The 21579-nt window shown below is 45.7% G+C and overlaps 1 protein-coding gene across 1 annotated transcript; it reads left to right on the forward strand.

The window, feature by feature from the left end:
• The first annotated feature begins 31 nt into the window (after positions 1 to 31).
• On the forward strand, positions 32 to 20338 carry SKA2 (spindle and kinetochore associated complex subunit 2). The gene is made up of 5 exons (XM_032214795.1): positions 32 to 122; positions 9167 to 9256; positions 14702 to 14878; positions 17509 to 17595; positions 20263 to 20338. The coding sequence occupies exons 1-5, from the start codon at positions 57 to 59 to the stop codon at positions 20281 to 20283; spliced, it is 441 nt and encodes a 146-aa protein (XP_032070686.1). The 5' UTR covers positions 32 to 56; the 3' UTR covers positions 20284 to 20338.
• The last annotated feature ends 1241 nt before the right edge of the window (positions 20339 to 21579 follow it).

Below are 21579 nucleotides of genomic sequence, written 5' to 3' on the forward strand. Positions count from 1 at the left end.
CGCCGTCTCTTCCGCTCAGCAAAGAAAAAGGGGCGGTCCCGCCAGGGGAGGGGAGAATGCCACCGCCTGAGGAATGTCAACTATTCAACATGGAGACGGCGGTTACTACGCTCGAGACCATGGTAAGTCTCGGGACCGCTGCCCGGGCCGCCACCCCGCAGAACGGAGCCGCCGTTCCCCTGGAGGACCGAAGCGGCCTCCCGAAGAACGGCCTAAACGAACGGAAGGAACAAAAGGGGTGGAAAAGCCGCGGAGGAGGGAAGGAATGTAAGAAAACCTACCCCTCCCCCCTCCCCGCCGGATTGCACCATTTCTCAAGCCTGGAGTGGGGGGGGGAACCCTAGAATTGAATCTGGACGCGCCCATTATTCACCCCGAAAGAGGGGGGTGTTTCGCGAGCTCGCTGCGTTCCTTTCTGCCGTCTTGCTCGAGGGGGGCGTGTCCGTCGGTGGGCGTGGCTTCTTAGGCTGGTCCATTTCTTCTCCCAGCTCGATTCCCGCGGGGGCGTGGCCAATACTGCGTGTGGGCGTGGCTTGTATGCTGGGTTGGTTTTAGTGGTGGGTCGCCCTTCTTCTCCTGCCCCCCAAACGATTATGGGGCCTTTGGAAGGCTTTGTAAGCCTGGGGAGGGGGGGGGGAAACATGCTTGGTTACATTGAAGGGAAAAGGAAAAATGTTGGGCAGAGAAAGTCCATTGGACTGGATGGTAAATTGCATTGAAAAGGGGAAAAAATAGCCTTTCCCTGCCTATAGATCAGCGTTTCTCAACCTTGTCAACTTGAAGATGTCTGGACTTCAACTCCCAGAATTCCCCAGCCAGCGAATGCTGGCTGGGGAATTCTGGGAGTTGAAGTCCAGACATCTTCAACTTGACAAGGTTGAGAAACACTGCTACAGATAGTCCTCAACTTAATGACAGTTCATTTAGTCATCATCTTCATTTAATGACCCCATAATCCCTTGCGGGGATGGAGTCTGGGCAACTGAATGGAACTAGCAGAGTGTTTACTGGCCGGATGCCCTTCCTGTCCCCAGTACGGAGTTTTATTCAGCAGCTATAGAATAGAATAGAATTCTTTATTGGCCACGCAATGATTGGACACTCAAGGAATTTGTCTTTGGTGCATATATTCTCTGAGTATATCTCTGAATATATTAATGAGATATATTCTCATTGTGCCCACAGAGAGAAATATCTGCCTCTACCTAGGATCGAACTCACAGCCTCCTGATTGTGAGGTGAGAGCGCCACCTTTAGGCCAGCCCACCACTCTAGTGACAGTTCGTTTAGTGTCCGTTCGAAATGACACTGGCATGAAAAAAAAAGATTTTTCAAACGTATGGCCGCTGGTCAAAATCCAGCCGCTTGATACGACTGACTCGTATTTATGACGGTGGCAATGTTTGGGATCACCTTTTTTGCCACCTTTTGACAAACAGTCAATGGGGAAGCCAGATTCACTCAACAACCATATTGCTAACTGAACCACTGGCAAGAAAGGTCGTGAAACGGGAGAAAACTTGCTTAATGGCTGTTTTGCTGGCAATGTTTGGACTCAAATGGTGGTCGTAAGTCGAGGACCGCCGGTATTGAAGTCCTGGTACAAATGATTGATTGGTTTTGTCTTCTGAAACAGTGACCTCAAGGGGGAGCTCTCGCCTCACAATCAGGATCCTAGGTAGAGGCAGCTATTTCTCTCAGCACCCTGAGAATATATCTGCTGAACAAAACTTCGCCCTGGGGACAAGAAGGGCATCCGGCCAGTAAACACTCGGCTGGCTCCAGTCACTTGCCCAGACTCCACCTCGCAAGGGATTATGGGGGGTCGTGAAACGAAGAAGCTGCTACTGCAATGGCCGTAACTGTGTAAAACAGTCATAAGTCGCCTTTTTTCAGTGCTGTCGCAACTTCGAACTGTCTCTAAACGAATGGGGGGGGGTGTAAGTCGAGGACTGCCTGTAAGTGACGTAATCTTGGAAGTTCTCGATGGGAACCCCAATCGGATTTTGCTTTTTAATTTCCGCGCTCCTTATTGAGCCTCTTCCGTTGCTTGCAATCCTTTCTAAGCTTTTTCGTCCGAGCGTTGTTTGTTTGTTTATTTATTTATTTATTCATTATTTATTTAGTCATGATTTATTTATTCAATGTCGATGCTGCCCGTTTCCCAAATAACACGGAGCGGCTTGATGGGTATTCCAAAACTTTCCTATTCTCCTCCCCCCATCTCCCCCCCCCCCCCCCGGGCCAGGAATGACCTCTTGTATTGTTACGAAGAATAGTTGTAGGAATTAGGTATGGCTAATCCAGAACAGTGCTCTCCCCCCCCCGGCAAAAAAATCCTTTTTGGGCAGCAGGAACCGGTTCCCTGGATAGAGGTTTTTCCGTGGGCGGAGGCAGGGGTGGGATTCAGCCGGTTCGAACCGCGAACACAGAGGTCGGGGACCTCTGCTGTAAAACACATTACAGGTAGTCCTCGACTTATGGAAGTTCATTTAGTCACCATTCGAACGTACGCCGCTGAAATAAGTGAGTTACGACCATTTTTCTCACACAGCCATTGCAGCATCCTCATGGTCAGGAGTGGGGCTCAGCCAGTTTGGGCGAACCAGATGCTAATTTTACATCTGATCCGCTGAACCGGTACTTGCAAGGATTCGCTGGCCTCCCCCCACCCCTCCCCGGAATTCCCACGCGGCCCGTTTTGGTTGCCAGGTAACTGCGCGGGCGGAGGCTCTGGGAGGGTGAAAAACGGGTCTCCCGGAAATCTGGAAGCAGGCCTGTTTCTTGCCTCCGGAGACCATTTTCGCCCTCCCGGAGGCTTAAAGAAAGCCTTCAGAACCTCGGGAGGCCGAAAACGCCCCTTCCCTGCAGTGGTGTAGGAGGACAACTAGGACATGCCCATCCAGCAACTGGGCAGAGAACCAGTTGTTAAAGTGTTTGGATCCCACCAATGCCTGGAGGGGTTATAGTTTTGCGTGCTGCCTGCATCTTGTGGATGGGCCTTCGCTTGTTTGGGTGGCCCCGTTTCTGGCTTGCCGTGGCCCGCTGCCGGTCCACGGTTCCTAACCCCTGGTCAGGGGCTGACACGATAGCAATCTTCCAATACTTGAGGGGCTGCTGCAAAGAACAGGGGATCAAGCTATTCTCCAAAGAACAAGAAGCAACGGATGGAAACTCATCAAGGAGAGAAGCAAAAACCTCCTAACAGTGAGGATGATTCACCAGTGGAACAGCTTGCCACCAGAAGTTGCGGGTGCTCCATCACTGGAGGCTTTTAAAGAAGAGACTGGATAGCTGTTGGCCTGAAGTGGTATAAGGTCTCCTGCCTGAGCAGGGGGCTTGGACTAGAACAGTGTTTTTCAACCTTGGCAACTTGAAGATGTCCGGACTTCAACTCCCAGAATTCCCCAGCCAGCATTCGCTGGCTGGGGAATTCTGGGAGTTGAAGTCCGGACATCTTCAAGTTGCCAAGGTTGAGAAACACTGGACTAGAAGACCTCCGAGGTCCCTTCCAACGCTTGTCATTCCTGTTATTCTGTCTTGCTGTTTTCCCGGATGGTGAGAGGTATCTGTCCGCTGCCCTTTTTATGTTGTACTACTAGGGAACATGCACAAAAAGCAGTGCAATGTTAAAAGGGCATTGGCCGGTAATGCTCAGTCAGCTAAAAAAGACAGCATGGAGGGAAATCCTATTATCGTAAAGATTTGAGAGGCTGCGCGCGACGGCTTTAAAACAGTAAAGGAAAATCCCATCTTCCCCTCTGGATATATATATATCTGAGTTTTGCCTAGGAAGCATTAAAACATGAGTGCGCTTTGGCCTAGGACACAAGTCCACCAATGGCCCTTAGATTTATATGCCGCTTTGCAGTGCTTTACAGCCCTCTCTAAGCGGTGTTACAGAGTCAGCATCTTGCCCCCAGCGATTTTGGGTCCATATTTTACCCACCTCGGAAGGACGGAAGGCTGAGTCATCCTTGAGCTGGTCAGAATCGAACTTCCTGGCTGTGGGCAGAGCTAGCCAGCAATATTGCATTCTAACCACTGCGCTTCCAGAGAGGGAGAAAGAAAGGAAGGAAAGAGAAGGAAGGAAGGAAAGAGTAGGAAGGAAGGAAGGGGAGAGAAGGATGGAAGGAAAGAGTAGGAAGGAAGGGGAGAGAAGGAAGGAAAGAAAGAGTTGGAAGGAAGGGGAGAGAAGGAAGGAAGGAAAGAGTAGGGAAGAAAGGAAAGTAGAAATGAAGGGGAGAGAAGGAAGGAAGGGGAGAGAAGGAAGGAAAGAGAGTTGGAAGGAAGGGAGAGAAGGAAGGAAGGAAAGAGTAGGGAAGAAGGAAGGAAAGAGAAGGAAAGAAGGAAGGAAAAAGTAGGAAGGAAGGGGAGAGAAGGAAGGAAAGAGTAGGGAAGAAGGCAGGGGAGGGAAGGAAGGAAGGGGAGAGAAGGAAGGAAAGAGTAGGAAGGAAGGGGAGAGAAGGAAGGAAAGAGTAGGAAGGAAGGGGGGTGAAGGAAGGAAGGGGAGAGAAGGAAGGAAAGAAGGAAGGAAGGAAAGAGTAGGAAGGAAGGAAAGAGTAGGAAGGAAGGGGAGAAAAAGAAGGAAGGGAGGAAAAGGAAAGAGTAGGAAGGAAGGGGAGAGAAGGAAGGAAAGAGTTGGAAGGAAGGGGAGAGAAGGGAGGAAGGAAGGGGAGAGAAGGAAGGAAAGAAGGAAGGAAGGGGAGAGAAGGAAGGAAGGGGAGAGAAGGAAGGAAAATTGCAATAGCAATTACATATGGTTTTACAAGGCTTACAGTCACGAAACAACTGCAAGGAAACAGCCCAGCGCAGAGAACACCAAGGACCCCCCAGTTCTCCTCTTCCTTCTCCACTCTTCAAATCCCACTCACTTCAAGCACTGATGAGGTTATCGAGTTGGGTCATGAAACGTCTGCAAGAAAAGAAGAAAGCTCAGGGAGCCCCAAGGACTCTCCCTCCTGGGTGGCTCTGTTTCCCCCGAAATCTTCCCTGCTGACAGGAGCTCTGACTTCATTGCACTACTGTACTTGCCAGCTAGCAGTGCAATAGTATTGTCAAAGCACTTGGAAGCAGAACCCGCAACGGCGGCGGTGGCATCGTTCCCCGTTTCTCCCACCCTCCGTGGCTGGACAGGGAGCCACTTGGGCTCCAAAGGATCTGGGCTCTCACGCGCCTTGTTGATACAAGAGGTGACCTTCAAGTGGTCCAAGAATACAAAGGAAAGATTCTGGTCCCTTTTGCTGGATGGGCAGCTGGGAGGAGGCAGGGGCTTCTGCGGGTTTCTGAAACTGCTGGTTGTGGAGCTCCAGAGGGGTCTCCTTGGTGAGGGAGGTCTCTTCTGTGGCTTCCCAGTCGGTTGGGTCCAATCGGTGATTCAATGACCCTACAGTTTGTTCACAGAACAATTTCTTTCTTTCTTTCTTTCTTTCTTTCTTTCTTTCTTTCTTTCTTTCTTTCTTTCTTTCTTTCTTCCATGCTTCCTTCTTTCCTTTCATGCTTCCTTCCTTTTTTTTTTTTGGGTGGGTGGAAAATCGCACGAAATGCCCCAAAGAAAACGTGGATATCCCAAGTGGCTCACGATCTTCAACCACTCCATTTCTCGATAACCGATGCCCAACAAGCCGCCCTAAATCGGGATCAATCCGTGAAGTTCTGCCCCTGGCCTTCACAATGCAACGGTCACTGCCTTATGGACATTGACATTTACGAAGATTAAGTCTAAGTCTAAGTCTTCCTTTTTTCTTTTTTTCCTACCTTCCATGCTTGCTTGCTTGCTTCCTTTCTTTCTTTCTTTCTTCCTTACTTCCTTCTTTCTTTCTTTCCTTCTTTCCATCCATCTTTCCTTCCTTTCTTCCATGCTTTCTTCTTTCCTTCCATGCTTCCTTCTTTTTTTCTTTCCTTCCTTCTTTCTTTCTTTTTTCCTTCCATTCTTCCTTCCTTCCTTCCATGCTTCTTTCTGTCCTTCCTTCCATGCTTCTTCCTTTCTTTCTTTTTTCCTTCCTTCCTTCCATCCTTCCATCCATCCATCCTTAGATTTGTATCTTGTCTTTGTTTTATAAATGTATTTGCTGCATACCCTTGCTTTGCTACAAAACTGTGATCGGGCTTGATACATGGATATTTAAAGCTTGAAGATGAATGTAGAATGTGTAACTCCTTAGCATTAGAGCGGGCTAATATAAGGCAGTTGGAACAGAGTTCCTTTCAGGTGGGGAGGGGGAGTAGAATGTCTAAACTTCCAGCCTGCAGGCCGGATGACTCACACACTGACCATGCCCACTCCCAGTTTAGCAAAGGAGTAGCATCACAGTATGTTAATATAAGGCAACTGGCAGTTGGAACTGAGTTCTTTTCAGGTGGGGAGGGGAAGTAGAACTCCTTAGCATCAGAGCGTGTTAATTACTGCATAAAAAATACTAATGATCTGATGATCATTTAGAAAAATCCTTTCTTAGCGAGCACCTAGAAGCCAAGACGAACATACATGCCAAATTTCAAGTTTGTGGGCTTTACGGTTCTGGAGATTTTGTGATGAGTGAGTGGTATTTGGCTGACAAGATAGATGAGAGAGAGAGAGAGAGAGAGAGAGAGAGAGAGAGATGATAGATAGATGATAGATAGATAATGGATAAATAGATGATGTATGTATGTATGTATACACACGCACACACACACACTTACACACGTTATTTTATTACTAACTCAGGGCAGTGAACATACAAAATATGTTCCTTCCTCCTTATATTTTTCTTCACAACAACCCTGTGAGGTACGTTGTTAGAAGAACTGGCTGAAGTTGCCCAGCTGGTTTTCATGCCCAAAACGGGACTCGAACTCACCGTCTTCTGGTTTCTAGCGTGGTGCCTTAACCAGTACACTAAAGAGCTGAAGGACAGAATTGGTCTCTCTTTAAAAGGCTCAGTTCCCACCTTCTGCTGTCTAATCCTAATCCCTAATCCATTGGTATATGAAATCTGTCTTGTTTGCAAAAGCGGCTGAAATCACAGTGGCTTTATATACAGGTAGTCCTCGACTTATGACCCCAGTTGAGCCCAACATTTCCTGTGCTAAACGAGACATTTTGTTAAGTGGGATTTGCCCCGTTGTTAAATTAGTAACACGGTTGTTAAGCGAATGGCTCGTCAGAAGGTTGCCAAAGGGGGGAATCGTGCGATCCCGGAACAGTACCACGGTCATAAATGTGAGTCAGTTCCCAAGGGTCTGGATTTTGATCAGGTGGCCACTGGGATGCTGCAATGGTGGTACGTGTGAAAAACGATCCTAAGTCACTTTTTACAGCGCCATTGTAACTCCGGTCACTAAATGAACCGTTGTTAAGTCGAGGACTGCCTGCAGATGTCAGGAAGTGATCCCGCTGCCCATTTGCTCGGCCTGACTCCATTCCCCGCAGCTCCCGCTTATCCCGTAGCTCAGGAAAAAGGAGCAACATTCATCCTCTTCAAAACCAGCCTGACTGGGTATCCTCAGGAGGAAATGCGGCCTCCTTAGCTTGTGTTTGATGAGTGCAATTTGTGCACCGTACGCCACCACATTTATTCATGCTGTAACTGGATGCTTTGATCGAAACCGGTCCTTAAGGTGCCATTAAAGTGAGGTATGGGCAGTGGTGTAAATGCAATAACCATAAAAGCATTACCTAAAAAAAAAACATACTATATTTTTCAGAGTATAAGATGCACCTTTTCCCCCCTAAAAGAGCATGGAAATGTTGGTGCATCTTATACACCGAATACAGCCGTTTTTGGCCTCCCGCATCCACCCCAGAAGCACTCTGCAGGCTTCAGCAGGGCTGGGGGAAGGCAAAAATGCCTCAGTTTTTGCAAAAAACTGCCCATTTTCCGCCAATTTTTTGCAAAAAACCTGCATTTTTGCCTCCTCCCAGCGCTGCTGAAGGCTGCAGAGTATTCCTGGGCGCCAGAGAGGACAAAAACTTCTTTTTCTTACTTACCTCTTCGAAATCTTGGTGCGTCTTATACACCGGTGCATCTTATAGTCCGAAAAGTACGGTATTTATGGAAGTGTTTACGATCATGGACCTGCAGAAAAATTAAACGCGGAAGCACTGGAGTCAGTTGGAACGAGGGGAAAAGAAACCTAAGAGGCATTTATTGGGTTTTAAATGCCCTCGTGCCAGGATGGTGAACCTATGGCCACGCGTGCCCGAGGTGGCGCGCAGAGCCATCTCTCTTGGCACCCGAGCTGTCGCCCAACTCGCCTGCAGCTGCGCATGCACGCCCCTCTGCCCCAACTGGGGTTCAGGCCTCGGGTGTGCATGCGTGCAATTCAGAAGACCCAGCTGGTCTTCGGAGCTCTCTTGCGCTTGTGTGCGTGTTTGCGCACGTGCCTGAGCATACTTGCATACAGCGCACGCATTTGCCGATGGCATTCACGCATGTGTATTGCATGTGAGAAAATCGCACACATGCGCAGATGGTGCAATTGCACCATCTTTCTTTTATTTCTTTTCCTTTCTCTCCCGTTTTTCTTTCTTTTCTTTTTTCTTTTAAGTTCTTTCTCCCTTTTTCTTTCTTTTTTTTTTCTTTCTTTCTTTTTCCGTTTCTTTCTTTTCTTTTTTCTTTTCCTTTCTCTCCCTTTTTTCTTTCTTTTCTTTTTTCTTTTAATTTCTTTCTCGCTTTTTCTTTCTTTTTTCTTTCTTTTTTCTTTTCCTTTCTTTTTCTCTCCCTTTTTCTTTCTTTCTTTTTTCTTTCTTTCTTTTTCCGTTTCCTTTCTTTTTCTCTCTCCCTGTTTCTTTATTTTTTCTTTCTTTTCTTTTTTTCTCTCCCTTTTACTTTTTCTTTTTTCTTTCTTTTTTAGTTTCTTTTTCTCTCTCCATTTTTCTTTTTCTTTCTTTTTTCTTTCTTTTTTCTTTTCTTTTTCTCTCTCCCGTTTTCTTTTTCTTTTGCCTGTCTGTCTTTTTTCTTTTCCTTTCTTTTTCTCTCTCCCTTTTTCTTTTTCTTTTTTTCCTCTCTCTCTTCCCTCCCTATTTATTTGATTGCTTGTTGGTTCATTATGCTGCCTATCTCCCCTACAAGGTGATCTTATGCCATCTTCCCTTCCCCAAATCGTCCTAAGCAAAGGCATTTGGTGCTTCTCGCTCTGCACATGGCATGAATGGGGTGTGATCCTTTTTTTCCTGTTTTAGTTCCAGAAGGCCGAATCCGATCTGGATTACATCCAGACAACGTTGGAGTTTGAAATGATGAAACGGCTCCCTAATGGACTCGCCCAAGAGGTACCGTCCTTAGGCATATGACTGATAGCATTGCTGACATCCTCTGACAAATATTTTAAAGCTTTGTCATCAAGGTTCTTCAGCACGACCATATTTTACAGAATAAGCACAGTTGTTTGGGGTTGCAGGGTCCATAAATCATGTTTTACAAACTCAAGATTGACCCTATCAAGTCCGAACAAACCTATGACTTGACAGTCATTATAACCAATGGAATATTTGTAGCTCAGGATTGAACTGCGGGGGTCCTTCGTGCTTGCTGAGTCCGGATATTTCCTTCCAGACGTTTCCTTACCCAACTAGGTAACATCATTAGTGGTAAAAGAAGGAGGGGCTTGCAAAATGGAGGCAGAAGAAGATTGTTGGGGTCCTTAGTGCTCTCTTCAATTTACAGTCGTTTCATTACGGAGCCAAGGTGGCGCAGTGGTTAAATGCAGCACTGCAGGCTACTTCAGCTGACTGCAGTTCAGCTGTTCAAATCTCACTTGCTCAAGATTGACTCAGCCTTCCATCCTTCCGAGGTGGGTAAAATGAGGACCCGGATTGTTGTTGGGGGCGATATGCTGACTCTGTAAACCGCTTAGAGAGGGCTGAAAGCCCTATGAAGCGGTATATAAGTCTAATTGCTATTGCTATTACCAAACTAGGTAGCATCATCAGTGTTAGTGGGAGTGTTGTCTTCTTTTTGGCAGTTAAACAAAGAGCAAACCCCACTCCCCTCTAGCACTGATGATATTACTTAGTTTGGTAATCAAATGTCTGCAGTGGTGGGATTCAGCCAGTTCGCACTTACTTGGGAGAACCAATTGTTAACTTTCTAAGCAATTCGGAGAACCGGTTTTTGGAAGAAATCTCCTTTTGGTTTTTCCCCACTTTGCAGGGCTAATCCTGTAAGGAAGGCAGGGAGGAAACATTCTGGTGTTGTTTCTAGCCTCATCTTTATTGCCCTGCTTACAGAAACTGCCTCTCCGGTTAACCCTTAATACATTGTAACAGCGAAGGCGAAGCGCCCATCGACCTGAGTGACGTTGAGTTGGCCACGCCCTCCCGGTCACATGACCACTGAGCCCCCGCCTACTCAGCTGATCATGACAGCAGAGAACCGGTTGTTAAATTATTCGAATCCCACCACTGAATGTCTGTAAGGAAACAACCAAACCCACAGAGCACCAAGCACCACGTAGCCGTTATAATTTTGCTTGCCCCTTAAATGGACAATTTGGGGGCCTCATGATTATGTCTTACGTATGCATACACATTTAAGGTTTGTCTTAACTTACCTATCTTCACCCTCAGAAGACTGTTAATCAGTTCTTTAAGACTATAACCCAAGACCTAATAATTTTCCAGTGGCTAACTATGTAGAAGTACTTATTAACGTAGAAGTTACTGATTAACATTTTGGAGATGGGAGCAGGCAATTTTTCTTGATCCAGCCAACACAAATGAGGTTTGCAAAAAATATTTGGATCCAAACAAGCTTTCTGCACTCTGCAGTTACAGTCAGAATAGATTTGAGAGTCTGCATCTCTAATTCTAATTGCTGTTGCTAGTTGCGAAGTCGTGTCCGCCCCATCGCGACTCTATGGACCACGTTCCTCCAGGCCTTCCTGTCCTCTACCATCCTCTGGAGTCCATTGAAGCTCACGCCGACTGCTTCGGTGACTCCATCCAGCCACCTCCTTCTCTGCCTTCTTCTTCTTCTTCTTTTGCCCTCCATCGTTCCCAGCATGAGGCTCTTCTCCAGGGAGTCCTTCTTCCTTCTCCTTAGGTGTCCAAAGTCTTTGAGTTTCCTCTTCAGGATCTGGCCTTCTAAAGAGCAGCCAGGGTGGATCTCCTCTAGGACTGACAGGTTGGATGGCCTTGCAGTCCAAGGGACTCAACGCAGGAGTCTTCTCCAGCACCCAAGTTCAAAGGCCTCCATTCTTTGGCGCTCAGCCTTCCTTGTGGTCCAACCTTCCCAGCCATCCATTGCAACTGGGAAAACCACAGCCTTGACTAGATGCATTTTTATTGGCAGGATGATGCCTCTGCTTTTCAGTAACCTGTCTAGATTTGCTAATTCTAATATTACAACTTAAATTGTCCAGTGAAGTTGATGGACAACAGCATAGAATGAGCCGAAAAACCAAGTTTCGCCTTGTACAGTGCTTGGTGTCAATTTCGGGAATTGGCTTAAATGGTTGTGAAGAAGCCACTTGTTCCGTTTTCCATCCGTTCCTTCACTTTCTGGATGATTCTATCGAGTGTCCCTCGGGTGTTTTCTTTTTTCAAGGCGCAACTGGGCTTTCTGAGTTTTTCTTTGAAGACCCTTTGCTTCTCATCCAAGAAGCTTCTTCAGCTCGAAAAAGCTTCTTGGATGAGAAGCAAAAACATTTTCCGGAGAAAAACCAGAAATTCCAGTTGGGTCTTGGGGGAAAAAAAGAGAGAAAGACTTTTGGAACAACCATGATCCGAGAATTTCCACAGACATAAGGTAATAGATACTTCACTGTACCTTGGATCAATATTTATATAATATTGCATAATATTATGTAATATTGATTATTCCCCCTGCTACTCTCACTATGACAACGCTGGGAGTTGACACTTTTTATTTATTTATTAGAATTGTCAAACGAAAATGAGAACAAGAATAAAAGAATAAAAATAGAGGGACAATAGTCCACTTATTCATGCCCCCTCTACTAAGCACTTAAGCAGTGGTGGGATTCAGCCGGTTCGCACCGATTCGAGAGAATCGGTTGGTAACTTTCTAAGCAGTTCGGAGAACAGGTTGTTCGAAGAAATCTCATTTTGTTTTTTCCCCACTTTGCAAGGCTAATCCTGTAAGGAAGGCAGGAAGGAAACATTCTGTGTTGTTTCTAGCCTAATCTTTATTGACCTGCTTATAGAAACTCCCTCTCCGGTTAACCCTCATTACATTGCTACAGCTAAGGCGAAGCGCCCATTTACCTGCGTGACGTTGAGTTGGCCACGCCCTCCCGGTCACATGACCAATGGGCCCCCACCTATCCAGCTGGTCATGACGGCAGAGAACCGCTTGTTAAATTATTTGAATCCCACCACTGCTCTTAAGTATGATGTAAGGTCCATGAAACTCATATTTGTGACTCTGAAAATTTGTAGCTGAAACAAGTGAATCAGGCAGCGCATTCAAGACTTTGACCACTCTATGATAGAAATCATATTTTTTCATTCAAGCTTAGAACAATTTACATTGAGTTTAAAGCAGTTCTTAGCGCATGCATTATTGTGATTTTAAAAATGTCATTTACAGATAAAAGATTCCTACGTATAATTTTGTATGCAATACCTAGGTCTGACCACAAGGGACACAGTTCTTTTTTTTTCTCATTCAAGGTTTTTTATTTTTTAATACAAATTATACATATTGTAGGAACGAAGAATTCTCCGGGTCTTTACAATACAATACAATAGCAGAGTTGGAAGGGACCTTGGAGGTCTTCTAGTCCAACACTCACCCACCCCACCCCAGGCAGGAAACCCCACACCATTTCAGACAAATGATTATCCAATCTCTTTTAAAAGACTTCCAGTGTTGGGGCATTCACAACTTCTGGAGGGAAGCTGTTCCACTGATTGATTTGTTCCACTGATTGATTTGTTCTAACTGCCAGGAAATTCCTCCTCGGTTCTAAGTTGCTTCTCTCCTTGATTAGTTTCCACCCATTGCTTCTTGTTCTACCCTAAGGTGCCTTGGAGAATAGTTTGACTCCCTCTTCTTTGTGGCAACCCCTGAGATATTGGAAGACTGCTATCATGTCTCCCCTAGTCCTTCTTTTCATTAAACTAGAAATACCCAGTTCCTGCAACCGTTCTTCATATGTTTCAGCCTCCAGTCCCCTAATCCTCTTTCTTGTTCTTCTCTGCACTCTTTCTAGAGTCTCCACATCTTTTCTACATCGTGGCGACCAAAACTGAATGCAGTATTCCAAGTGTGGCCTTATCAAGGCCTTATAAAGTGGTATTAACCCTTCACGGGATCTTGATTCTCTCCCTCTGTTTATGCAGCCTAGAACTGTGTTGGCTATTTTTGGCAGCTGCTTTTCTTTTACATCCTCTCATTTTCATAGTCCTTTTTACATCATAGTTTTGTTTTCACTTTCCGCCAAATTATTCCTTTCCATTATTTTTTTCTTAATACATAAACAATATCTTTGATTGCCCCTTCAAAGTTGCACCAAATTTTCATTTCTTATTTTCTCCATTGGTCTTATTTTATCAAAAACAGCATACATCTTCTAATTCAATTTAAGCGTAGAGAGCATTTCTTTCAAATTTTTCTACCATTAATAATATACTAACATTTCTTTATTTTTTAATTAGTTACATAACAATAACAATAATCTTACTACTATTCTCTTTAGTCTACTAATGCAACTCTTTTTCTCTTTTCTTCCTCTTTTAACCATTTTCTCTTGGGCTCTCAAAAATCCCAGTTTTGTTTCTTTTCCTTCTTTTCCCCCTTTCCCCTTTTTCTTTTCCCTATTTTTGTGGTTATTGTATTTTTTTTGTACAAATGAGGTACAGGAAGACAAGGTGGAGAAAAGAAGAATTGAAAATAAAATGCAGATAGAAGATTTCACTGGGATTTACAGTCACAAAGGAAAAGTAGAGCAATGGGGAGATCTCCCAAAAAAGAAACCACCAAATAGTAAGGAAAGGAGGAGAACAGGGAAAATCCTGGGGAAAGTTAATAATAATAAATAATAGAATAATAAAAGTAAATACTCTGAAGAAAAGGGACGCAGTTCTAAGGTATCCAAGTTATAAGGTTTTGTTGTGGCCTGGCAGGAACCGTTGGAGCTGCCACCAGACTCCGACAGCGAGGGGTCTTATGAGTCGGCCCTGGAGGAGGTGGAGGACCCTGGACAGGGTTCCGACTCCGAGCAGGGCACAGATAGACTGGTTGGCCACCAGGTGGCGCCTGAGCCTTGGATCCGTGGGGAGGAGACAGGAGTGAGTGATCCAGGGGCCACCTGTGAGTTGTTCCGGGATGCACGCCATCGAAGGGCTACTCGGCATCAAGAACAACTATGTAATTACAGGAAGTAATTATGCTCAGCTGATGCTCATTAAGATCATCTGATTATAAAAGAGACTGCTTGTGCCACGCCCTTCTTGCAGAAGTCAACGTTAGGGACTAACGAGAAACAAACTTGGCAGGCTGGATTGCTGCCAGAGTTTGTTTGCATTGCTGCCAAGATTTGTAGGACTTGCTGCCAGAGTGCTTATCTCTTTGTTTATGTGGCTTTCAGCCAACGAGAGTCAGGACTGATGAAAAAACATTCTCATTTACGTTTGTTTCGGCTTTCCTTCCTGGACGGAGGAGGGGGGTCAGAAGAGGTTTGTTAATGATGTGCTCGATGCTTTTGGTCTTCCCTTTCTTATTCTGCGCCGGATTTCTTGCTTTGGAAACAGGAAAATCCTCTGGTCCTGATACAGCAGCTGTCGGTAGTGAAATCGCGTTACAAAGACTTGTGCGAACAGCTGGAGAAGATTTCCGTGGAGCGGCGAGAGTCCATGCGTGCTATCCGGGCCACTCTGGCTAAAACAGTGAAGTTGGTCCAGGAAATACAGCAGCACACTGGGACAGAGGTATAAATATGGTTGATATTTTACCTTCTCTTTCTTTTCTTTTCTTTCTTTCTTTCTTTCTTTTCTTTTCTTTTCTTTTTCCTTTCCTTTTTCTTTCTTTCTTTCTTTTTTCCTTTCCTCTTTCTTTCTTTCCTTTCCTTTCCCTTTCTTTCTTCCTTCCTTCCTTCCTTCCTTCCTTCCTTTCTTTCTTTCTTCCTTTCCCTGTCTTTCTTTCTTTCTTTCTTTTTCCTTTCCTTTCCTCTTTCTATATTTCTTACTTGCCTTTCTTTCTTCCTTTCTTTCTTTCTTCCTTTCCCTTTCTTTCTTTCTTTCTTTCCTTTCCCTTTCTTTCTTTTCTTTTCTTTTTCCTTTCCTTTCCCTTCCTTTCCTTTCCCTTTCTTTCTTCCTTTCCTTTCCTTTCCCTTTCTTTCTTTCCTCCTTCCTTTCTTTCTTTCTTTCTTTCTTTTTTCCTTTCCTTTCCTTTCTTTCCTTTCCCTTTCTTTCTTTTCTTTCTTTCTTTTTTTCTTTCTTTTCTTTCTTTTCTTTTCTTTTTCCTTTCCCTTTCTTTCTTTCTTTCTTTCTTCCTTTCCTTTCTTTCTTTTTTCCTTTCCTTTCCTCTTTCTTTCTTTCTTTCTTTCTTTCCTTCCTTCCTTCCTTTCTTTCTTCCTTTCCCTTCCTTTCTTTCTTTCCTTTCTTTCTTTCTTTCTTTCTTTCTTTCTTTCTTTCTTTCTTTCTTTCAAATAGTTGCAACTCTATTCCATTGGGTGAACAACAGAAAAAACTTTCTAGCCTGCCTCAGGACAGTATTGTTCATCCTCAACCAGGTTTAGTGAGTTAGAACCACATCTCAAGGTATGCCAGTAGAAGAGAATATTTGTAGCTCAGGGGTTGAACTGTATCACCCTCTCCTGCAGGAGCTGCATGGGTTGCCGATTTGCCAAATTCAAGGTGCTGGTTGTCACCTTTAAAGCCTTTCATGTTGCTGTGGCCTGTCGGCCGACGGCCCCTCCTGCAGCCAAATCAGAGAAGGAGGAGGCGTGGCAGTCACAGTCAGCATAAGGGCACCCTGGAAGCTCTGAGGGGGGAAGAGGGAATGGAGCTGGCAGAGAGAGACACAGACGGAGCCTGGGCCATCCGTCAGCCCTCAGATGGAGAGTCAACAGCCTCCAGATCTGGAGGTGGCTGATGAGGAAGAGGAGGAACAGCTGGGTCCAGTGCCTGGCGCACGGATGTGCAGAAGGCAAAGGAGAGGAGAGCAGTAAAAATCTATGGGCCGGTCCTTGGGATGGAAAATTCACTGCTGCTAGTGAAGCCCCACCCTAGCTCTGGGGATAAAAGGCAGGGGGCGGAGATGAATAGGTGCACAGAGGACAAAAACCGGGCGTGCAGAGGCTGAAAACCCGGCGCATGGAGGCAGCAATAGACTATGGCAATCCCTGCAGCCTGAAACAGCTGATCGTCGGGAGGCTGATCCAACCAACAATCAGCTGCTTGTGCTAATCAGGTTGTGCTGAAATTGAAACTGAAACAAGCTGTTCGCTACAAGGAGGCAAAGTGCTGGGAGGCAAATATTTTTTTTCTTGCTTTCATCCCCAAAAGCTAGGTGCGTCTTATACTTTGGAGCGTCTTATACTCCGAAAAATACAGTAAATGCTGTGTACATACAACAAGCTCAAATCAAATGTGACAGTGAAACATGTTACTCTTAAGACATTTGCTTGGCTTAGCAGTTGCTGCTTATTAATGATTTATGATTTCATTGTCATGATTTGATTTAATTACCCTATTGTGTCAACACACTAATTGTACTTTATGAACTCTGATTTATGGTTTAAAATCAAGCCAGGAAAGTGAGAAGCAATTTATCCATGGCCAACATTGGCAGATAGATTACTGTTTCCTTTAAGGTTTTGCCTGTTTACTTCTTAAATGTAAATCTTAAATCTTGCTTTTCTACCAAATGGCCCTCAGAACCTCAAAAACAATGTAAAAGTACCAAAAAGCAAACTTGCCTTGGGAATTAACAGCCTCTTATCAGTTTGTTGCAAAGCTTCATCGAAACGAGCCAATAGATTAGACAAGAAAGGTTCCCGGGTGACTTTGGGCCAATCATCAAGAGATAGTAAGTTCTAGTCCCGCCTTAGGCACGAAAGCTGACTCGGTGATTTTGGGCCAATGAGTTCTAGTTCCGCCTTAGACATGAAAACTGCTGGATGACTCTGGGCCAATCACCTGAACACAGTGGGTTCTAGTCCTGTCTTAGGCATGAAAGCTGGCTGGGTGACTTTGGGCCAATCACCAGGAGACAGTGAGTTCTAGTTCTGTTTTATGCATGAAAGCCAGCTGGGTGACTTTGGGCCAAAACACCAGGAGAAAGTGAGTTCTAGTCCTGCTTTAGGTACGAAAGCCAGCAGGGTGACTTTGGGCCACCGTGGAGAGGGTGAATTCTAGTCCTTCTTTAGGCACGAAAGGCAACTGGGTGACTTTGGGCCAGTCCCTCTCCCTTACCCCAACCCATCTCATACAGAGGGGAAAATAGGAGGAAGGAGGGACATTATGTATGTTGCTGCCTGGAGTCATTTAGAAAAAATGATAAAAGCCAGGATATAAACAAACAAATGAAATCAACTCCATTCTCTTCCTCCCCCCAGATCTCTTCTCTGTCTGAAGAAGAACAGCTTGCCATGCAGCACTTAATGTACCAGACTCCTAAAGTGATAGAAAGTTTGACAGAAGAGGTAATTCTAGCCATAAAAATCTGTTTGTTTGTTTTTTAATTTCTGGTCCCAAATAGTGAAATCCTGGCCTTTTGATAAGCTTGAAACATATGTGTAAGTAAGATGTGGTTTTTTTCTCCTAGAAACAACTAAGGTTTTACAACAGGGGTGTCAAACACAAGGCCTGCGGGCCGGATCTGGCTGATGGGGTGCGTCGATCTGCCCCCCCCCCCCTGAAAACAGCGAAGGACTGGCCCGTGGTACCTCTGCCAGCGAAAATGGAGCCTGATCTCCAGAGTGTTGCAGGAGGTCGTGTGCAGCTGAAAATGCAGTTTGGGAGCCCATTTTCACTGGCAAGAGTGCTCGGGCCCCCATAGGCAGTCCCGACATGAGTGATGTCAAGCTGGCCACGGCCCCCCTAGCGCCCCCCCATCCCCCGAGGTCAAACAACACTGATGCTGCCCTCAATGAAATAGTTTGACACCCCCGTTTTACAACCTGGTTTTAAATTTACATAGGGATGCGGTGGCTCAGTGGCTTAGACACTGAGCTTGTCGATCCAAAGGTCGGAAGTTCGAATCCCTATTCCCGCAAAAAGGAGTGAGCTCCCGTTCCTTGTCCCAGCTTCCACCAACCTAGCAGTTGGAAAGCACGTAAAAAATGCCAGTAGAAAAATAGGAACCACCTTTGATGGGAAAGGAACAGCGTTCCGTGCGCCTTTGGTGTTGAGTTATGCCGGCCACATGACCACGGAGATGTCTTTAGACAGCGCTGGCTCTTGGGCTTTGAAACAGAGATGAGCACCGCCCCCTAGAGTTGGGAACGACTGGCACATATGTGCGAAGGAAACCTTTACCGTTACCTTTTAATTTACTTTCTTTTTAAGAAGCCAATAGCGGCTGCTGTTTTCTTCTGCCCCTTAATGTTTTGCATAAAGATCATTAAACTTTCAGTTGGAGGGTTTTTCCTATGTCCTATAAAACAATGACCCCCCAAACCTTTTGGGTACCACGGACCGGTTCCATGGAGAAAGGTTTTGCATGCCGCCTGCATCCCAAGGATGGGGCTTCGCTTGTTTGCACTGCCCACTTGCTGGCATGCCATGGCATGCTGTTCCACAGACACAGGGGTTGGGGGACCTCTCTTATAAAACACATTACAGGTAGTCCTCGACTTATAGAAGTTCATTTAGTCTGAAGTTACGCTGCTGAAAAAAGTGACTTTACGGCCATTTTTTTCACACGACCATTGCAGCATCCCCATGGTCAGGGGTGGGATTCAGCCAGTTTGTATTGGTTCAGGTGAACCGGATGCTAATTTGCATCTGGTTCGCCCCTTGCTGCAAGGACTGGCTGGCCCCGCCCACCCCTCCCCTCCCAGGAGTCTTCACGCAGCCCGTTCATCATGCCACATAAGTGTAGGGGCTGCGCGGAGGCTCCAGGAGGGTGAAAAACGGGTCTCCCAGAAGTCCAGAAACAGGCCTGTTTTTGGCTTCCGGAGCCTGGGAGGAGGCCATTTTTGCCCTCCTGGAGGCTCAGGAAAATCCTCCAGACCCGGAGAGGTCGAGTAGGCCATGCCCACCCAGCAACCGGGCAGAGAACCGTTTGCTAATTTTTTTCAATCCCACCCTTGCCCATGGTCCCATGATCGAAATTCAAATGCTTGACTACCGACTCATATTTATGACGGTTGCAGCATCCCAGGGTCCCGCGATCCCCTTTTGCGACCCTCTGACAAGCGAAGTCAATGGGGTAGCCAGATTCACTCAGCAACCGTGTTACTGATTTAACAGCTGCAGGGATTCCCTTAACAGCAGTGGCAAGAAAGGTCGTAAAACGGGGCAAAAAGTCACTTTGGGCTCAATTGTGGCCGTAAGTTATTTCTTGTCCATAATGTCAGGGTTCCAAGTAACACCCCCAACGAAAGAAGACTCCGAGGCTTGAATTTCCTCAAAGTTCCACTTTATTAAAGATGTCATATTGGCACAGCTGGGAAAACCCGAATCTGAAAGCTTCCAGGTTTTCTCCACCCAAATGAAAGTCCAAGACCCTGCCCAGCACCCACATGTCCATCCCATGGCCCAATCAGGCACCATCCAAAACTGGAGATGCCTCCCAGTCACACCATTGCAACTGCAGGGCAAGGTGTCCTTGACTCTCTGAGAAAAGAATGTTACTTTGACTATATATCTAGTCCCATACTCCATGTAATCCCCTCTCCCGTTTTCCCACAGTAGAAAATGTGGCAGGCCGAAGGCCCAATGCAAAAGATGGCTTCCAGGCCTGAATTAAAGTGGGATACCTGCATTTTTCTTCTTGCGAGAAAGGGGGTGTCTTTCTTTTATGCTTAAAACAGTCTCTGTGTGAAGTTCCCAGAAGATGACCTAATTAATTTACGAGCCTCGAGACAAAGTTCAAAAGAACTTTCTCAAAAGAAATCCATTCATTTATTAGGGTCAACATTCTGGCATGTTCTTCTGCAGAGCCGAAACTGATTTCCACTTAATTGCCTTTGAACTTTACCCTTCTATCCCCTCCCTTCTGTCTGTGTCATAAATCATATCCACCAACTAGTTTGTTGAAATATGAGATCCGACTCTGGCTGAAGGTATGCATGGAATCCTCCCCCCAATGCCGACCTGATAATAGACATGACGCTTTACAAGTTGACCCTGTTCTTTTCCTACAGAATTGTCCAAAAGAACATTAAATCCACGGATACTTTGCTGAACATTTCAGAAAGCTGCTTCCCGGCGGGTGGTGACGAACAAGGCCACGATATATATATTAACCTGTTGGGAGATGGTTCCTGTGTTTGGCACCTTAGGTTCCCCAGACATCATAAGATCACCGATGTGTAAAAGGTGCTGTTTTGAATCATGTGCTGGTGTCGATATTGTCTCTTTTGAAGATGTGAAAATGTTTACAAAACGATCAGCCAGTTTACATGATTTGAATCCCTTTGCCCAAAGGGCAGTTTTGTTTTTTTGTTTTTGTCTGTATTATTGGTGTAAGCAACCCTGCGCTTCTGGTTATTTACACGTGACTCAGGTTAGCTGTCAGTCATTATAATTAATTTCTGACCTAGCTGAACATTCCGGAAAAATAAAATGAAATGCAACAAAATAAAATAAGGTGTGTGGTTTTATTTTGCTTCGCCAAAGGCTGGCTATACAGAACCAATAAACGAGACAACGATTCAGAATTCCTCCTTAGTTCTAGCTTGTGAAGTCCCGGAGTCTGAATCCCAGGGGGAAAGACGGAACGGCTGACAGAGCGCGGGAGAGTGGCTCCGTTGGCTGTGGAGGAAACTGGGGAAAGGCAAAGTCAGGCTGGGCAGAGTAGGGGAGAGGTAATACAAGGGAGAGGGGGTTGAGATGAAGACCAAGGCCCACCCCCTCCTCATCCTAGGGCAGGTAGAGAGAAGAAACGTGGGTTGTGTGGCTTACAAAGGAGGAAAGGGCCCCGATTCCCTTCACAAGGCACACCTGGGGATGGAGTTTAAAGGAGAGGCAAATGGGAGGTGCTGCTGTCGGGAGCAAACACTGTTTATCTGGTGTTAAACTACTTATCTGAGTTCCTGGCATCCTCCCAACTGGTTTGATTTATTGCCGTGCTACTTCTGGATCTCCTTATCTTGCTTGCCCTGCCAGATTAATTACCTTATCTTGCCTTGTTGGATTTATAGTCGGAATTTTTCTGCTTACAACATTTGGACGAGTATTTTCAGCCAAAGGCTGTTACAGGTTTGTGGAAGATAATTTTCTCCAGGCTGGAGAGTTGAAAGGGACGTTGGGGGCACAGTTGGTATTAATAAAGGGATTCATACCGATTCTCTGGCTGTGTTGCCTTTTTGCCATGCCCCGGGTCATCACACGTTGCTTCTCATCTCGATTAATTTCCATCCGTTGGTTCATAATTCATAAAGGTACAACCTGATTCCCTCTTCAGATTTTGATATGAAGTTGGGTGGTCCTGTAGCTGTTTCACAGTTACGTTCCTGGAC

This window comes from Thamnophis elegans, chromosome 4, assembly GCF_009769535.1.
Source record: "Thamnophis elegans isolate rThaEle1 chromosome 4, rThaEle1.pri, whole genome shotgun sequence".
NCBI lineage: Eukaryota > Metazoa > Chordata > Lepidosauria > Squamata > Colubridae > Thamnophis > Thamnophis elegans.